At 41.9% G+C, this 20761-nt stretch overlaps 1 protein-coding gene and 1 pseudogene across 1 annotated transcript; one reads left to right on the top strand and one right to left on the bottom strand.

The window, feature by feature from the left end:
- Positions 1-3695: 3695 nt before the first annotated feature.
- Positions 3696-4642, bottom strand: LOC124675923 (annotated as a pseudogene).
- A 7498-nt stretch (positions 4643-12140) lies between these two features.
- Positions 12141-13633, top strand: LOC124674097 (thioredoxin X, chloroplastic-like). The gene is made up of 2 exons (XM_047210129.1): positions 12141-12461; positions 13238-13633. The coding sequence occupies exons 1-2, from the start codon at positions 12156-12158 to the stop codon at positions 13442-13444; spliced, it is 513 nt and encodes a 170-aa protein (XP_047066085.1). The 5' UTR covers positions 12141-12155; the 3' UTR covers positions 13445-13633.
- The last annotated feature ends 7128 nt before the right edge of the window (positions 13634-20761 follow it).

Consider the following 20761-nt stretch of genomic DNA (forward strand, 5'->3'; position numbering starts at 1 on the left):
GCTTACACAAGAGAAGTATGCTATGGACGTATTGGACGAAGTCGGAATGCGAGATTGTAAGCCCTCTCCCACACCTTTGTCCTCTTCAGATCCTCTTTCTCTTGCGTCAGGAGAGCTTCTAGGTCCTGAGGATAGTACAAAATATCGCAGCATTGTTGGTGCTTTGCAATACCTCACACTCACTCGACCTGATATCGCCTTCTCAGTTAACAAGGTGTGTCAGTTTTTGCATGCTCCTACCACAGTTCATTGGACAGCTGTAAAAAGGATACTACGCTATGTTAGAGATACAGTTGGCATTGGTATCACCTTTCAGCCTTCTTCTTCTACATTCTTGAGTGCTTTCTCAGATGCAGATTGGGCTGGTTGCCTTGATGATAGACGCTCAACAGGAGGTTTTGCAATATTCATTGGGCCAAATTTAGTTTCCTGGAGTGCAAGGAAACAAGCTACAGTATCAAGATCAAGTACAAAGGCTGAATACAAGGCACTAGCAAATGCCACAGCAGAGATGATATGGGTTGAAGCACTCTTAAGAGAGCTTGGTGTTAGGCTGAAAGAAAAGCCATGTCTATGGTGTGATAATCTTGGCGCTACATATCTTTCAGCAAATCCAATATTTCATGCTAGAACAAAACACATTGAAATTGATTTCCACTTTATCAGAGAACGAGTGGCAGAAAATAGGCTTGCTATCAAGTTTGTATCTAGTAGAGATCAAGTTGCTGATGGTTTTACCAAAGCACTGCCTCTTAGAGGTCTTCTAGAATTTAGGCGTAATCTAAATCTTCTTCGTAGTTTAGATTAAGAGGGGCTGTTGAAATACATGTATACGCTATGTATTGGACACGGTGTAGTACACCGGCCCAATACATACGCTCCTTGTAACAACCACGGCAGGGGTTTTTTCTGCCTATATAAACACGAAACCCGGACTCTAACGAGCTACCGGTTAAACCCTAGTTTGCTAATACATGGAAGTTCATCACTGAAACCACAGGTTACTCAAATTGTCATATTCGTCTAATGTGACAGACAACTATCCATTCTGTACAGGACAAAACCATTATTAAGTGTACATCCTCGTGATAGCCCTTCATACATGCTATTTCTTCCCATAGACAATGAAAACCGTACATAGTCCTGATCGTGTAGGTACTTACAGACTGCAGCTCATAGGGGAAAAAAAACTCTTCAATATGCACCGGGCTTGTCTTTTTGCCTGAAAGGCTTGAGACTACAAAGGGAAGTAGATGCTTCCATTATCCGAGACTGTTTGGATGGGACTGGATGGACTTATGCACTATCCAACAGGTAGGAACAAGTACATTATCAATTTATCATTGACCCACAATAGAACATGGAAGTTCATCACTGAAACCACATGTTGCTCAATAGTCATGTTCGTCTAATGTGCCAAACAACTATCCATTCTGTACAGAATAAACAATTATTAGTTGACCTTGCTTAGCAACTGAATAAATGTACATCCTCATGATAGCCCTTCATATATGCAATTTTTCCATCGACAGTGGAAACCATACATGGTCCTGATCAAGGTAGGTAACTGCAGACTGGGGCTCATAGGGGGGAAAACTCTTCATATGCAAGATGTGCAGCTCAAGCCAATGCCATTTGGCATCCGCTGAGGTGTGAAACATATGAGATTTGGTCCTACGGACTGCAGGCAATGATGTTATTCAACATTTGAGGTCTCCAAAAGAGGCTCAATGTAGTGCTTGAACTTGGCTTTGTTTATTGCACCTTCTCTTCTGCTCCCTGGCACCTCCTGCCTATTCTTGAAGAGAATAAATGCCTGGAGACCATAAACCTTGTAGTTTTCAATTATTTGAGGATTTGCATTATGATCTATCTTGACAATCTTAACCTCCTCTCATCTTCCTGATTCATAGAAGTAAAAAACTCAACTATCCGAGCTGGTGATACGAATTAAATTAACAGACTTCCCTCAATATTCTTTGAGATATGAGCAAAGTTTTAAATAGCCGGCTATAGCCTGTTGAAGCATACAGAATATTTCTGATGTGCCCTTAATTAGTTTTTGTTTGAATCAAAAGAGAGGAGTGATTTGCGTTCATGATTTAGCTGATTGCTTAAATAGAGTACATCTGTGCACATTTCTCGAATGATCAAAGAGTTTGGTCTTTCCATTGTCCATCTATCTTCCATATTAATTCAGAAAGGAGTCACAAGCTCATGTCAAGAATCGAATCCTTATGTCCTATGCAATCTAAGCATGTTATTGATGATATCTTCACAACCTGGCTCATCACATAATTGCTATAGTTTGTTTTTTCGCAAGCATTTTTGCAGTTTGTTCTACTTGTTATGCTCACTTGAATCTTTACTGTTGTAAGACATACAACTCGAACAACAAACTGGATTTCCCTTTCTTTTACTAACGTGGATCTCATGAAAGTTTGTTAATAAAGTTTAAGAATCTGGCTGGTGATCTACAAACATCTATCCTACATAATTGCTTAGATGATACCCTAAAATAAGAAGTGGTGTTTACTGTAATTTGCATCTTGCGTTCGGAAAATGTATTACGAATTCACTGTCTTGGATTTTCTTACTGGATTTCCTTACTGAACTCATGGTCTTGAATTACTTGTTTCCATCAGATTGGATGTGATGCACTTTAAGTACAACTGGTTACAAATTTGGTGAAGATAAGCGAAAGAAATTCTCCTCTGGCTACAGTACTAGATGATCGGGCAAACATATTTGAGAAGGCTCAAACTGATCCTTTACCTTGAACTGCTGAAACAATGGTTCAATTATGTAAACTAGAGAATCTAGCTGTCGAACATCAATGATCCAAAGTATGTATTGTTGCTTAAAGGCTATGGAGATAATTCTGTATTGATTATTTTTATCTTTTATCATTTAATCTTGAATCTTGCATGCTGGATATACATAACGTCTGGTTCATGTTTTAAGAATTCTTATGTCACCTATTAAAGGCGAGTTGATGAAATAGTTATATCGCATAGACATTTCTAAGGTAAAAAAGGTATTCATGATATAACTGTATTCCAGTGGTAAGAAGCCACCTTTCCCTTTGAAATAAATAAAATGTATATTACTATTCAATCATGTCGACTTGCTGCTGGGCGCTAAAAGGTAAAGACATACACTAGCTATGGATATTTGTTCAGTTATGGTGTTGAAAAACAGAGTAATATATAGAAGATTAGAATTTCTTACTTATTTAGGTTCTGCACCTTAACCTGAATGTGCATTGGATAGGAATTGTGTTGAAATTACCTAACTGAATTGCAAGAAGGTTCTTATATTTTGTATCTACATCAAACTTTGTCAAAGACCCTGCTAATTGTATGATAAATAGTCAAAAATTGACACTGAGGTTTGTTGGATTTTTTTTTGGCTGCCTCGCCTACTCTCTAGGCTATAACTACGGGCTCTACTATCAATGTGCTAAATTGACATAGTACAAACGATGAGACAAAGAGCCCGTGGTGCCCATCAGACAGTTGCTCGACCACCATGCAACTACTGCTCCCACCACCCCTGCAATTGCAGTCAAAACATCCAACATTGTGTGTACCATTTAGATGTACACATAATCGACAAAACATCCAACATTGTGTGTACCATTTAGATGTAGAGGTCAGAAGATAATGAGCTTTTTCTTTTTTAAAACAATAGTATATAAGTAAATCGTAATTGAGTGATTCCAGTGAATACAAACAATTATGTTACATAGAGAATGTTAAAATCACGTAGAAAAAAAAACTTGCATATACACTCATTTTGACTAAGCAGAAGAAGCTCTATGTCACGTCTACATTAACTTACTAATTATCAGATTTCATGATAGCAAAGCTAAGAATTCCTCAATATGTATCTATAGTTCTATACATCAAATTCATATGGACTTGGACAGATTATCTTGTGATTAGTTGGGTATGAGCTTGAAATGGGGCTTCTCCATGGACGGGGTTGGGTCGTAACTGCCGTAGTCGCTGGTCGTGACTTCTTTGAGCATCCGGGCATGCACTTCTGCCAGGGCTTCCCCCTGGCTAGCTACTGGTCGGCCCTGCAGTTTGTTCCAGGAAATGTAAGGCAACCAGTAGAGAAAGAAATCAAGTGATCGTACTGGAGATCACACTAGGTAATTGTACGTCTGTGTGTGCTCGCTCGCGTGTGTGTACATGCACATGACTTCTTACCTCTCCTTGCTGACCTATAGATTCTTGATCCACCATGAAGCTCCCATGTCTCCCTGAAAGAACAGAACCAGATCTTGTAAAAACCCAGATAAGTGCCTCTGTCTTGTCATGACTGACGGCAGCAGTGCCTCTGTCTTCTCAGGAATCAGGATCTACGTGTGCATGTTGATGCAAGGCTTGAAGCATGGTCAAGCTAGGTCGATAACTCTAGCTTTTCATCGAAAAACAACTTGTAAGAATAAATATCACACGAACCTGCCGACGAAGTCGAGAGCAGCAAGGCGAAGAAGAGAGCTAAGAGAGTGGCCGCTTTCCAGGGCCTCAGTTGCATCCCCATTTCTGGTTACTCACGCAGTGCATACGGTCTCCTTCACTCTCAGTGAAACATGTAAATGTCATGAACAACGTTAGACCAGCTGAAGCGGAGGCCTCTTCCTGCCCTCTTCTTTGGCGGAGATAGCAGAATATATAACTGGCAGTTAGGAAATCCTCGTGAGACAGATGCGATCCCACTTGCACTGAACAAATTCCTTTACGTGCAGTTTTTTTTTATACTTTTTGTTTTTGCCTGGGGCAGAAGTGGAGCGTCCACCAGTTTTCTGTATGGAATTTTCAGGATGGGTGGTTACCATATATGCATAGTCTGTAGCATGTTGCTTATTTTCAGCGTGGTGCTTATTAGCAGGCAGTAGCTGACAAGTGCAACATGACAAATGACTTCTTTGCTTTACAGTTATAGGGAAATGACTATCTAATTATGTGGTTTTTGTCTCTGGTTAGTGCCAGTTGTTGCTGGCAAGCATAGTTACAAGTTAGTCATATTTGCAAGATGGACTACCATGTGGCAACATTTACGTTGCTACTTAAGGTAACTGTTGGTTTTAAGTGGACACCATGTGCTGAAAAGAAGGCGCACCAAATTTCATATGCAATAAGCCTCGACGCTCTTTCTGAATACACCACTGGTGCTACCAAAATCGGTTCTAGAGACCAAAGCAAGCAATTCAACTTTAGCTCGTACTAAAGGTAAGCTCATCCTTGATAATATAATGTTTCTTTGCCGGCCCCTTTTTCGTAATCACGAGATCAAAAGCAGGCAACACAACGCTAGAAACAGAAAATAGCCTCAAATGAAGTATACACAGTAAGATAGTGCATCCCATTGATCAGGGTATGTCGACCACTCTTGGGTGGACACTGGACAATAGACAGTGCTCAGGCATGTCCTATCTTCGTCATCATGCTTTCAGTTAGTTAGCATATTCCATCACCATGCCAATGGAACACCTAAAATGTGCAGCAATGGCAGTGGCATCAAAGTGAAAATATGCCGACATAACGCTCCGCACTGACATGCACGCATACCAGAAGAAAACTGTGAGGTGCTAGAGTTACTTGGTTGAGTCTGAAGAGATAGTGCCCCTGATGATACCCAGATAGAAAGCACCAGGCAAACCTACTGTCATCGGGAGCCAGTAGTGGAGCACAAAGTCAGAGCTCCACTATGAGCATACAAAGTACTACAGATTAGATGCTGCCTTTACGGGCTAGTGGACACTAATTAGACAAATCAAATGCTACACTTTCGCGATGGTAGTTGGCAGTGACAAAGCGAGCACCGTGCTTTCGATTTACTTTTCTTTGCTCCCTCCTCGGATCCATGCAACTTTGTACCAGAAGATGGTTGTGTGTGAGCAGGATCGACGTGTGGGGTTTGAAGATTTGGACCTCACAGTTTTAGACGCACTGAATGGGATCGGCTGAGCTGCATGATAGGATGAAAGGTGTTTTTTTTTTTCTTTCTCTCTTCCTAGTATTATGGTAATCAAGCAAGTGCAATGCACGTCTAACTTTAAACATATGATTTCCCTCAAAATAACAAAATCAAAGGTCATTGCAACCAGACTTACATAGCAATAATAGTTCCATATTATAAATGTTAAAAGATATAATATATATATGCATATATACATGGTGCAAATTTCAGTATCACTATATAATTTACAAGCCATGCTGACCCACAGAAAGTACTCTCTATGTTCTATATTAGTTGTGACTGATTTAGTACAGAGGGGTACAATATTAGTGCTAGAAACTCCACTAAACTATCCAACCCTATCGTTGCTTAATTATAATTACTCCCAGTTGGTCTTACTTTCATTTTAGAATCAACACTGGTGGACCACTTCACCAAATCTAATACAAAGCAAAAATGAACACATTTTACCAGAACTGTAAGCAAGAAGCGTGTAATGAAATTGTGATCCAAAAAACAGCTCAACTGGGATGCAAATCATAGTCATATCTATTTGTCCATAAGAGAAATAAATTATTACAAAGTAAAGTTGCAGTTTGCAATCAACCGAGAATATGTATAACTCAAAAATAGGACTCGCTTGCTACCAATATCAATAATCTCTTTGGTGCCATCAGGAACAGTCACATGATCATTCATCCTGAAGAATCATGATAGGAATAGTTTCAAGGTATGTTAAGATTAAATGGGAAAGAAATATTGCATTCAAGGAGTAAACCCATATGAAGTACATGATCACATTTGAATGGTCTATCTTGCTTTGGATTTGGCTAAAAATCATAAAGGTGTGCAGAGGAAACATAAACCACCACAGCGGTCTCAAACATGGATATGAAGAGGCAGCGCCGGGCAAAACATCAGAGTACTTATGCATAGCTATGGATTTTCAGGTGGACTTTTTCAAAATGTGTTGAAAGTCAAAAATACCTGAATAACAAATATTTGTCCAATGGCAGAGACATCTTCTATTCTTCTTATCCAACTACATATTCAGAGGCAATAAAGATCAATCATACCTTTAGTAAATATTTTTTTATGGTGAATAGCAGGGATCTTCTTACGCATAATAGGAGAGGCAAACAAAAAAGGTTCAGTTACAGTTACAGAAAAAAGATAGCAAGCGCACCCCGTGCCAGGAACAATGCCGTCAAGAGAAACTCGTCAATAAAAGACAAATAGGCCAAGTGTCTTTTCATGTCTAGCAAAAGAACCTACGTGTACCAGGGGCCTAGGAATCTCCTGATTGCCGCTGACAAATATAGGTCAATATTGGTTCCCAGCTTCAACTTTTATCTCAAATCGTCTTCCAGTGTCGGCTACAAACATTACATAGAACAAACTCGGTGCAATCTGCATGTAAAAAACTAATGAATATGCAACTACTTCGGGCCAACCTTGATGAGGAATCCTTGTTGACTTGTTGTGGTGCGGTCCATAGATGGAGGCATGGAGCTATGATTGTTCAGACACATGCCTTGAGCCAAACAGACAGACCTTGCGACCAAATTCGGCAGCGCGCGAAGATAGTGGAGCAGGTTGTAGCAGCAATGCGTGGATGGATCTGTGCCGATATGATCCCGAGCTCGACGAGGATCCATGGCGGCGTCGTGATCGCTGGGAGCGGTGAGGAACCAGTTACGGTGAGCGGTGACGTCGTCAGTGTCCTCTGTGTATAGGAGGAACGAAGGACACGTCAATGGAGCTCCACTTAGCAGAGATGAATACGGGAGCGCTCAAAGCGTTTGGGGCTCAACATTGAAGCGATACTTACCGTGGAATTGATCTAGTTTGGGGCTGTACTGAACTTTTTTAACAGTAGATTCGCAAAAAAAAAACTTTTTTAACAGCACTTAGCTAACCAAATCATAAAAAGTTGATGGATTATTGATGGACATGGACAGTATCGTATTATGTAGCGATACACTCTCGTATTGGGGAAATATCTAGTGATGCCACAACTTACATGGTATCAAATAAGGTGAACACACATCTTGTGAACACCCAAAATTTTGATTTTGAATTTGTTGACATTTAAAATTTAAATTTTGAAGACTAGTATCATGGTATCAAATGAGTTAATTTTGAAGGCTGGTATCAAGTTAATTTTGAAGACTGGTATCATGGTATCAAATAAGGTGTGAGACCAGTCTTCAAAATTTAATTTTAAATGGCAAAAAATTCAAACCAAAATTTTGGGTGTTAACAAGATGTGCATCTACATGCCCTATAACTTTCATAGCCAGACTCAAAATACCCTAAGAGAAACAAAAATGAGAAATCAAGCATGAATAGTGTCACATAAAGACAAAAACACAAAATCCACATAGGATTTGTCTTTTTTTTGTTTCTCTTGGTGTATTTTAAATTTGGCTATTGAAAATCTAGAAATGTAAACACACATCTTGTCAACAACCACAAATTTGTTTCAAAAAAATTGACACTTACAATTTAAATTTTATGAAGTGGTATCATGGTATCATGTGAGTTGTCGTATCACTAGATATTTCCCCGTAAGGTGAGGTATCACTAGATATGTTCTCGTATTATGTACTCGCACCGTCCAAGAAAAATATTTGATATTTATCTCGAATGGGTCTAGATACTACTTAGTGTCTAGATGCATTTAAATTTAGACAAATATTTGACATGTTTATGAAACAGATGGAGTACTTTAGTGTGAGTGGTAAGTCTCCCGGCAAGAAGGTCAGAGCTCAATCCTTGAGTATTCTTTCCCCAAATCACCAAAGAACAGTTCCATCTCGTTTTCTTAAAAAAAAAATTGGGTTTCCCTCAACAGACGCATTTGTCTTGTTGACGAACGATATGGGTCTGAAACATGTGCAAGGTGGTAAAAGACGAGCTGAATTCACATTTAGTACCAAGCATTTCTCTTGCCGAGAAAACAGTTAAAACAAAGCAATTCGAGAGTTTGGCGACCATTGATATTGGCAGAGCCCGCCTACATGGCCCAGTCGTACCACCCTCGACCTCCTTCGTCTCTTCAAATAGTTTTACCCCATGCAAACAGAGGAGAGATCTGACATTCGTAGACACCAGGAAACGCAGAAACTTCACCTCCGGAAGGAATATGAATGGAAAACTAGCAGAAGAGCACCAATCCTCGGTGCTACTCGGATCCAAGAGGCTTTGGGCATCATCTCCATCACCATCAGCTGCATCAACACCACCATCACCATCAATCCTCCTCGTCTTGTTGTATTTCTTATACTTTGGTGTAGATCTGAATAAGAATTTATTTTTTGATATGTATTTGATCCATTTCATTGTTGTGATGGTGTCTCCTACCTCTATGTGTGAGTAGATCCCTTAGTTTTTGGGGACATGGTGAAACCTAGTTATGGATTACAATTGAAATAAATATTTTTATTCATTCCTTGATCATGGTGTATTAATAGTGGGTAGTGAAATAGAACGTGAAACCGTGCTGAGCTCCCAAGCAGGTCTCTCTTGATATTGTATGAAGTCGACCATACAATATTTGCCTCTAAGGATAAGAGAGGGGATTACCCTTGGACACGTGGTAGAGAGGAGGCGTCAAGTGACACCCTCACACGCATAGGCTATCACGGGCGAATTAGAGAAGATTCATAGAGATTTCATCCATAGGAATGGATCCTAGTGGAACCCTTAATAGTAACGTTCTGAGGTGATATGCCATTTAAATTTAATGTGCTTATGAGAGGAGGGTTGAACAGATTGGTTGGTCTGCATCCACCCTATTTGGGGAGCTCCTCCCATAGACATGCATAAAATAATATAATGATTAGAACATCCTAATCTCTAACACTCCAAACACTAGAGGTGTATCCAAGATTCCCCAAGAACACTTTAGCCAATTGCAGTTTGAAACACCTTTACAACGTGTTGTTCTCCTTTACATTGGTTAGTTGTAGCACTTTACTTTTACTGTTCAAAAGACTCAATACTTTTCAACTTTTCTGGAATTACGTGCATCCTTTGTGCACCCTTAAATAAGTTGTAGCAAAGAACAAATAGTTGATCATAGCTAATAGGCTCTCGGTGGGACTGATACTCTTATTTCAAAACTAGCTACACCTACTTGTGCACTTGCACTTATCAGAGATCCACAAAGTTTAGGCTCAGCAAGTGAAAATATTTGCGTAGAATAGATGGATGTCCTTCAGAGAAGAAGGGGCAGCTTATACAGGCGAAGATACAAATCTACCCGTTGTTGATTTCACAAGGATGGAAGTTCTAGGGGCAGAGTCTCCGGGCCTGGAATCACCCAAAGGTCGGAGTCTCCTCCCCCAGGGCGGAAGTTTCAAACAACTTTCCCATCTTCAAGATGTCAAGTTTGGGTCTGAGGGGGCCTGGAGATTCTACGCAGAAATTTCAACCTGGTACGGTTGAAATCTCCGCCATAGCACTCCGAGCAACAAGTAGATTTGACCATTTTCTCTCGTACCATTGTTCGCAACCCACACAAAGCAGGAAGACCTGTCACTCTGCAGCTTTGATATTCTCGATTTTGGGGGTCACCGACCATGATGCCTTTGATTAAGAGTACCTGCACACTTAGCACACGGTAAAATATTCGAGTGTTGTCAACAAACACACAAAAGCACTAGGGGGTATAGGCATGCACTTTGAGCAGTTTACCTCCCCAACTCAGTTACCCTCGAGGCGGAAATGGGACTAACTCAACTATCCTTGAGACGATTTTTTTGTTCGATTTTTGAAATATTGTTTTCCTGATAGCAGGAGCATATGCATCCAAGATCAAAAGTAGGTTTCCACCCTCTTGTGTTTGTTCTAGGGACTATGTTGAGTCTTGACAGACAAGGAGGGAAGCAGAGCACAGAGAAAATGACGTGTGAGAGCATCTCCAGCCGCGTCCCCTAAAGCGTCCCCCAAAGCGCGCCGGATTGAGCGTTTGGGGGACGTATTTCATTGGTGCCGCGTTTGGGGGACGCCGCGTCCCCCAAACGCTGCCCCCAAACATTAAAAATAATTTAAATAGATAGAATAAAACCTTTACTAATATTCAAATCAGTTCAACATAAACAAAATACATATAAAACTTCGAAAAAACATAATTAAATTATATATAAATTATTTTAAACTACTACTTCTTCTTCGATGATGGCCCCGCCTCGTCGTAGTCGTCACGGTGGCGCTTCCTGCTCGTCACCTCTTCCGAAGAGGCGGTGTCGGCCGACGCGTCGGAGTCCTCCTCGTTGTCGCCGGTGCTCGCCGGTTTGGCCTTGGCCTTGGCGGTATTGGCCTTCGCGTCCGCCTCCGCCTTCGCACGGGCCACCGCCGCCTCCTCTGACCCTTCTTCCTCCGCGTCCTCCTCCACGCCCAGCCATTCCTCCGCGCTGTCAAGTGGCGGGAGGGAATCGTCGTCGTCGCCGGGCGTCGGAGCTTTCTCCCACCAATGGCGCCATCCAGCGAGGCTTTCCCTCGCCGGAGGTGTCGGACGGGAGCTCGGAGATGTAGCTCATCGTCGCTGGAGGTGTCGGATGCGGCCGATGAAGATCCAAAAGCGCCGACGTACGGGTCTTATTGAGCGCGGATGAACGGCGACGCGAGAGTCGAAAAGAGCAGCGGTTGCTCTTCCGAGGAGTCCCGACTCCATTCCGGCGGTTGCCGCGTCGTCGACGCGGTTGCCAATGCGACGGTTCCGCTTCCCGGCAATTGCACCGTCGCTACGTAGGCGGCAGCTGAGCTTCCGAGCCGCTGACGCGTCGGGCCCGCGTCGGTTCGCCTTGCTTTTCGTTGTGTCTGGCGTTCCCGGAGCGTCCCCTGTGGGACGGGGACGGGCTCGGGACGCCGGACACCGTATCGGGGCACGCCGGACAAAAATGAGCTTTGGGGACGCGGCTGGAACGCATTTTTTGTCGGACGCGCCCCAAATCCCTTTGGGGACGCTTTGGGGGACGCGGTTGGAGATGCTGTGATCAGCGTGATATACATGGGCCACACGAAAATGCGAAACGGATAGACCAGGCCGAAAGCCGTGGGCTGAATTCCGCGCCTCACAAACAAAATCTCAATTAAACCGGTGGCCAAGTGGCACCTTCCTTCCTACCGGAAGATTCCCTACACCTCATCGCCATCGTGCTGCTCTCCTCCCTCTAATGGCGTCCGCGCCGAGCACCACCTTCGCGCCCCCTCCACTCCGCTCGCCCACCCGATACTTCGCCCGTCTGCCGCTTCCTCAGCCGGCCATCCTCTGCCTCCGCGCGCCCGCACCGGCGGCGGGCCGGCTCGCCCTCGCCGTAGCGCGCGCGAGCGTGCGGTGCCGCGCGGCGGTGAAGCTCGTCGGGGACGGCGAGTTCGAGGCGGAGGTGCTGCAGTCGGAGCTTCCCGTGCTCGTCGACTTCGTCGCGGACTGGTGCGGGCCCTGCCGCCTCGTCGCGCCCGTCGTTGACTGGGCCTCCGAGGTACGTACGTACGGCCGCGCGCTTCCCAACTTGCTTTCTCATGTTCCAGTCCAGCTGCTACAGTGGAGGTAGCAGCTGCTGTGTAACTTCAGGCAGCTACATAATAGAAACTGTTGTGGAATCAGGCAGCAGCTGGGTTAGTGCCAATGGTAGCTGTAAATCGTTGGCAAGATGTGTGAACAGTGAGTGCGTCAACACCTGTTCAGTAAAAGGAAGGAAATTCAACAGTTACCAGCAACCTGGCCTCTCACCGATTTATTGAATGCCTGGATTTAGCTGAAACAACGGGAAATCAACAGTTAACGGCTAGCAGCCTAGCACTGTGTTTGTGGTTTGAGTTGTCCATTTTGCAATAGCCCAACTTGCTAAGAACTACAGCAAGTACATCTCACATAGGTCAGCTTGCTTGTGTTGATTGCATAAAATCAACCACAGCCTCAAGGATTAGATTCATGCTATAACGCAATCTAAAATGAAAACGGAAGTTAAATGGACGATTGGAAGACCAAATTTGCAGCTAGCTTCAAACATTGCCATTTTTCACCTATCATCGAAAAACTCTCATCATTCGAGAAATATGTACTGATGTACTCTGTGTGAAAAATCAGCTGGTTAATGCACATAAATCATTCATCGCTTCCTTTCCCGGACAAAATGTAAATTAAGGATACATGCGAAATTTTCTGCATTGTGATCTTAAACAATTTGGGAAGAAAACTCTGTTATTTCAATTCGAATCACCAGCTTTGACAGTTACTTTTTCTTCTACGAAACAGGAATACGAGGGGAGATTAAAGATTGTCAAGATCGACCATGATGCAAATCCTCAAATCATCGAAAAATACAAGGTTTACGGTCTCCCGGCGTTGATACTCTTCAAGAACGGGCAGGAGGTGCCAGGGAGCAGGAGAGAAGGCGCGATAAACAAAACCAAGTTCAAGGATTACATTGAACCCCTCTTGGAGACCTCAAATGTTGCTTAGCGTCATCGGTTGCAGTCTGTAGGACCGGATCTCACACAGTTTGCACTTGAGAGGATGCCAAATGGCGTTGGCTTGAGCTGCACATCTTGCATATTCAAGAGTTTTTTCCCATCCATGAGCTCCAGTCTGTAATTACCAACACGAGCATGACTATGTATGGTTTTCATTGTTTACGGTATGGTTTTGTCATGTACAGAATGGATAGTTGTTTGTCACATTAGATAAACAATGCAACTGAACAGCCTGTAGTATCATTGATGAACGTCATGTTCCATTCTAGGTCAATAGTAGCATACTTACCTGTTAAACGATTTAAGTCCCCTTCAGTGGCCTTGTCACCTAGATCTCGGCTCTACATTTAGCTAAGTTGTTATTACTTGTCTCTGCCCTCATCTTGCTAGGTATTGCTTCACCATGTACCCTACTTTGGGGTATATTTGATGAAGTTGATGTGGCCTAAGTTGTTGTTACTTGGCTCTAGTTATGAAAACGGAGGGGAAACAGACAGAACTGAGTGATGCCACATTTTGATTTCATATTCTTTTGCGGAAACAAAAAGGAATACACAAATCCCGAAAACAAAAAGGTATCAGATATTATCGGAAACAGCTACGAATAGAATAAGAGTTGCAAACATGGAGCAATGCCACATGTTCGACGGAACCAAGAGATCTCTTGAACCATGCACCCTTCGTCTTGACTCAATGCATCTGCATGGTGGGTGTATCATGTATGAAAGCACACTCCATTTCTCTGTTTCCAGATGTGCCAACAGGCTATAATGATAACCTCAAAGAAGAAAGGCTTGTTAAAATGTTGTGTGACTTCATTCACAATTCCTTCAATAATATATCCTTGGCCCCAATGTATCTGCAGATAGTTCCAAATCCTGGTACAATAGCAATGAAGAAACAGATGCTGTCAGTCCTCTGTTGCTCCTGTCGGGCATAATACACAGGTATAAATATTGGTGGCATTGCAATTTCTCCTTCTAAGCATTATCCCTGGTGTTTAGACGGTCACTCACTAAATGCCAGGCAAAGACCTTTATTCTCAACAGACATTTACATCTCCAAATGTGAGAGAAAATCGGACTAGCCACTTGATCTCTAAAAGTGTAATGATAAAATCTATTGGCTGTGTAAGCCCCATCTGTCCAAATAGTTTGCCAACTATCTTGACCAGAATCACTAGGGACAGTCTGTGTGATTATATTCTGAACCTGCTGCAGCTCTTGAAAAGCTTGGTTCGACAGAGGCAACTCGAAAAGCTGGGTAATGTCTGCAATACCAAGCACTTCCTTAACAGAAATTTTCTTATCAAGAGCAAAAGAAGATAATCTAGGAAAGGATTCCTGCGAACTATTTTCTCTCCATTTATCTGCCCAAAACATGGCTGTGTCACCTGATCCAATAGAGACTGCAAATTTCTCTATAGTTTTCGACCAGTTTCATTATGTCTCCCACCATAAGGAACCACAGAGTTTTGCAGAATGAGGTACTTCTTCCTGTTAATAGTTCCAGACCAGCTTACCCCAATCAACAATTAGTTTATTGATTGCTCGTAGCTTATTGAAGATCAGTTATTTTCTTGGTATCTATGGAATGAAATCTGGTGCACAACAAGCACCTTTCACTTGATCTTATCATGATACAATATACAGTTTTGCAGGCTACTAGCAATCCTTTCAGAAAAATACAGAGATTCATTTTTTTTTACTTCTAGAAGCATTTACTCATTTACAACAAATAATGTCAGGCTTCTTTGTCTTCCAATAGGAACCCCCTCCAACTCAGTTTTATCTATTGTGTTGCTTTCTTTCCAACCCACCAGAATGGGGTTGTTTTCCTCCTCCCTTTTTCTCATCGACAGTTCTGCCACTGACCCGCTACTGCATCATGCACCTGTCTTGAGCAAAACAAAAAATCCAAGGGTTCACCGGAAACAATAGGAAAATGCACTTAAATCTCAAGATAAATCAAGAGATTCCATTGTTTTGAGAACAGGCAACGACTGTTGCTTGTCAGTCCATTAAGATTAGAAAGAGAGTTTGCAGATTAGAGGTTATACACTTCCACTCCACACATCTCCACCTCACAAACTAGAGAGTCTACTTCTCCCTACATTGTACTCTCTGCCTGCTAGCATGCCATAGGTCAAGTTCTTCTTTGGCTAGCTGAACCACCTGCTGCAGGCTAGCATTTACCCTGTCGAAGGTTCTGCTATCCCACTCTAGCCATAGGTTGCGCATACCAGCAATTGCCCACATCTTTGCCTCTTTCCACCTCGATTTTGGACATTTTGATCTCAAAGAAACCCACCATCCTCTAACCAACTCATCCCCACTTGGCATCATATTGCTGAACCCTTTTGCCTAACTGAAAAACCACCAGAACTCTTTGGAGAAGGGGCACTGTACCATGAGGTGGTCAATGGACTCCAATGTCTGATCACACAAAACACAAGACGGTGAGTGTTGTACTGCCCTTTTCTGCAGCCAATCCGATGCGCAGCATCTATTGCTCATCACCAGCCACATGAAGATTTTTTTCTTTGAGTGGAACAGTAGTTTCCCATATCGGCTGAGCATAACCTGCTGTTGTTCTTCCGTATAAAAAAGCTTTGTACGCCGAGGCTGCAATATAAGTGCCATTTGCAGTCAGTCTGCATCTGAATGTGTCTACTCCATCCGCAGAGTTGGAGCAGCTTGGATCGAATTCCATAGGCTAATGTATTCAATCACCGCTGTACTGATAGCTCTCCTCGTAAATCAGCAATCCATCTGTGCTCTGTAAGTGCCTCGGCAACTATTCTTTTCTTTCCTTCTTTTGCCCAAACGAAAGGGAGTAGGGCTGGGGCTATCTGCGCTGGGTTTTGTCCTTGCAACCAGGGGGGGAACCAGAAGCTTGTTCTCTCCCCTTTCCCGTGCATTGGATTGCTGTTCTAGCCATCTCTTCTGCTTCTTCTGAAACCGTAAAATCAACACCTTGCCAAGATCTGAGGGAGCACTCCTTCTAAAGCCACTTCCAATAGATCCTTAATACATTGTTAAGCACCTTTTGGTCGTGTACCCAGTACACCCAGACCTCCATAGCAGTATGGCATGCACACCTGTTGCCGCGCAACCTTTCCATGTCCACCTTTTGTCTCATCGATTCCATGCCAAAATAAAACCCTGCATTTGAGCACCCACGGTGGCAGGTCCATTGATAGCATATGATAAACTGAGATGGCTGGAAAACCGCCTTAATTGACATCAATCTTCCACTTCACGTGAGCAGTAGGGATCTCCAAGTGGTGCGCTTTTTTGCATTTTTATGGATCAAGACCTGCAGTTCTGCCTTCGTCAGTTTCTTCAGAGATACGGGAAGTCCTAGGAACAGGAGAACTGAGTTATTTGGTAGGGGAAGGGTTTGGCGATTTCTGCAATACCTTCATCTCCACAAGCAATAGGGGCAATTGCCCATTTACTTAAGCTGCATTTTAACCCGGATACTTCCCCAAAGACATCCAATAGTGCCTTTGCAGCTGTTAACTCCTCTTTATCAGGCCTAAGAAACATGGCTGCATCATCTGCATATAGTGACAACATGTGTTTAATCCCCCATCTGCCTCTGCGATGCAGAACACTGCATTGAGAACTTCCATGATCAACAGAAAAAGAATTGAGATTCCATGTTTCAGTCTTACCTTCAGAAATAATGGGACAATGAGTCTTGAAGTTTCGACTGCCAAAATATCTATCTGTCTCTCTCTCTCTATATATATATCATCTCTTTATTTTCTTATGAAAAAGAAAAATACACCTTGGTGTACCACAATTCATTTGTTACTTCAATATATTCTTTAGATACATTTGGGCTAGGAGTTACGCAAAGTCTTGATGGTTCTGCTTTATTGTAGTCCATAGTAATTATTATGACCCTCTAAACTTCATACGGGAAAGCTTCCACTGTAATGCAAGGAACAATATATACAACTGGAAGGGTTGTAGTATGAGGTATATCAAGAAAATGTGAAAGATTGCCCTTTCTAGTAACCCTTGAGACCCTCCTCCCCTATCTCTACATATTGCAAATGTCTACCGAAAGTAAACGCCTATGTATATAGGTGATTACCTACACATGTGAACATTCTAAGATTTTACCATAACATAATTCACTTGGGAAATTAAAGTTGAACGGCAGAAAATAACTTCACAGCCACAATTAAGGTGGAAAGTTACCTGAAACACGAAGGTGCAGAAGTATACTAACAACTACTTGACAACAAATCTACATGACTGAGCGACTCCATACATCGGACCAAAAGAGAATTCCTTACTTAGCACCAGCAATTTCATAACTTTGAAATATAATGCCTAGTGCTCCAAAATACTCCCTCCGTCTCACAATATAAGACGTTTGGGCAAGCTAAAACAGCTTGCCAAAACATCTTATATTGTGGGACGGAAGGGGTACAACACAATCCATAACTAAAACAGAATCACGCCCTGGTCCTACACCTTGCCATTGTTCATTAAAAAAAGTTAGCATTATGCTATCATGAATTCATGATATACGCAGAGGAGTAATATTGGAAGCTTGAACAGCATATCAGCGTTAGAATTATGATGCTTTTTCTCGGACTCATCATTTCAAACACTGGGAGATCAAGCAAAAACAAAAACCAGGCGAACAACTCAAGATCAAGATAATAACCCAGTAAAACTTCGTTTTGAGCGCTAATACATAAATGTATCATCTCACATGTCAACCCTTCATTGTTTTGAGTTGCTGCAGCAGAAGCCTCTGGATTTCAGAGCATTGCATGAATGCCTTACAAACTCGCATAAGGAACAAGTGCGCACTAGACTAAACCTCTTGGAAGCAGATACAAAAAAAAAGTAGAATGTGTAATTTCCTAAGGTGCCATGCAATAAAAGTTTCAGCATGTGGTCAGCGCCGCATAGATTTCTTTACCGTACAAAGAAAAATGATCACATTATTCATTGTATATATGTGCAATTATGAATGATGCACTGAATGATTAAGAAAATGCATACACACATGACAGAAACAGTGTGAATGCTGCCCCTCTGCCATCTCCTCTGCCGTCGTCTACGTCCCATAAGCACCACCTCAGCCTGCATGTAAGCCAAACAATTAGCAGGGTCTTTGACAATGTTTGATGTAAATACTAAATATAAGAACCTTCCTGCAATTCAGTTAGGTAATTTCAACACAATTGCCATCCAATGCAGATTCAGGTTAAGGTGCAGAACCTAAGTAAGTAAATGAATGCTCTACTCTTCTATATGTTACACATCTGTTTTTCAACAACATAACTGAAAAAATATCCATATGTTTCTTCACCTTCACCGTAAGCCATAAATCTACTTATATATTGGATAGAACACAAGCCATAACTAAAACAGAATCATCTTTTAGGGCCAAAAAACAAGTCGACAGGATTGAATAGTAATGTTGTAATAACATTTTCTTTATTGCAAAGGGTGAAGTGGCTTCATGTCACTAGAATACAAAACAAAGTGGCTTCATATCACTGGAATACAACTACATCTAGATGCATAAGACATGTTCTGTATGGTTCAGGAGTCACTGAAATCAAGTACTTTGGAGGAACTCGGTCATTTTTATTCGAATCTATCAGCTCTGATAGTTGACTTCTTTTCTTCAGTGAAACAGGAATATGATGGGATATTAAAAACTGTCAAGATCGATCATGATGAAAATCCTCAAATTATTGGAAAGTGCAAGGTTTACGGTCTCCCGGTGTTGTTTCTCTTCAAGAAAGAGCGGGAGGAGCCAGGGAGCTCAAGAGAAGGTGCAATAAACAAAGCCAATTTCAAGAATTACATTGAACCTCTCTTGGAGACCTCAAATGTTGCTTAACATCATCGTGTGCAGTCTCTAAAGGACTGAATCTCTTAACATCATCACCTGCAGTCTCTACGATCAAGTCTCATATTGTTCACCTTCTGAGGATGCCAAATGGCATTTGCTTGAGCTGCACATTTTGCATATTAAAGAGTCCTTTTCCCTCCATGAGCTCCAGCCTAATTACCTACACGACGAGGACTATGTATGGTTTTTCATTGTCTAAGAAAGCTTTCATGAAGATGTACACTAATCAGTTATATGATTTATGAAGCAATGTCTATTAATAAGTGTTTTTTTCTGTACAGAATGGATAGTGTTTGTCAGATTAGAGAAACATTATAACTCAAGAACCTGTGGTTCCAGTGATGAACTTCCATTTTCTATTGTGGGTAATACATTTTCCGGTCAGAAGATGCACATTAGAGTAAAAACTGTTTCTTATTTTATGGTACCATATAAGCAATTATTTCGGATAGACATCTGTATTAAACCACCAGACTGACTCTTAAACTTTATTTAACAAACTTTCACGATCTCCAATTTAGTAAAAGAAAAGGAAATCCAGTTTGTTGTTTCAGTTATACATGTTACAACAGTAAAGCTTCAAGTGAGCAGAACAAACATAAACGGAAAAAAATGATTGCTAAGAACAAACTACAGCAATTATGTGATAAGTAAGGTTGTTGAGAATTATTGAGAAGTACAAGGTTTACTGTTTCCAGGCTTTGATTCTCTTCAAGAATAAGCAGGAGGTGCCAGGGAGCTGAAGAGAAGGTGCAGTAAACAAAGCCAAGTTCATGGACTACATTGAGCCTCTCTTGGAGACCTCGAATGTTGCCAAACATCATTGCCTGCAGTCTGTAGGACCGAATCTCATATGTTTCACATCTCAGCAGATGCCAAATAGCATTGGCTTGAGCTGCACATCTTGCATATTGAAGAGTTTTTCCCCCTATGAGCCCCAGTATGTAATTACCTATACGATCAGGACTATGTAAGGTTTTCACTGCCGATGGAAAAATTGCATATATTAAGGGCTATCATGAGGATGTACACTTATTCAGTTGTTAAGCAAGGTCAACTAACAATTGTTCATTCTGTACAGAATGGATAGTTGTTTGGCACATTAGACGAAGATGACTATTGAGCAACATGTGGTTTCAGTGATGAACTTCCATGTTCAATTGTGGGTCAATGACAATGTAATTCTTCTTACCTGTTGGATAATGCACAAGTCCATCCAGTAAAGCTCCATCCACTTCCATCCAAGCAGTCTCGGATAATTGAAGTACCTACTTCCTTTGTAGTATGAAGCCTTTCAAGCCAAAAAAAAAAAAAAAAAAGCCAGGTGCTTCCATATTGAAAAGGTGTATTTTCCACAACGGTTCACGTTGTACAGGCCTGATTACTCTCTGGCATGGACTCTGACCAGGTA

This window comes from Lolium rigidum, chromosome 7 (assembly GCF_022539505.1).
Source record: "Lolium rigidum isolate FL_2022 chromosome 7, APGP_CSIRO_Lrig_0.1, whole genome shotgun sequence".
Lineage (NCBI taxonomy): Eukaryota > Viridiplantae > Streptophyta > Magnoliopsida > Poales > Poaceae > Lolium > Lolium rigidum.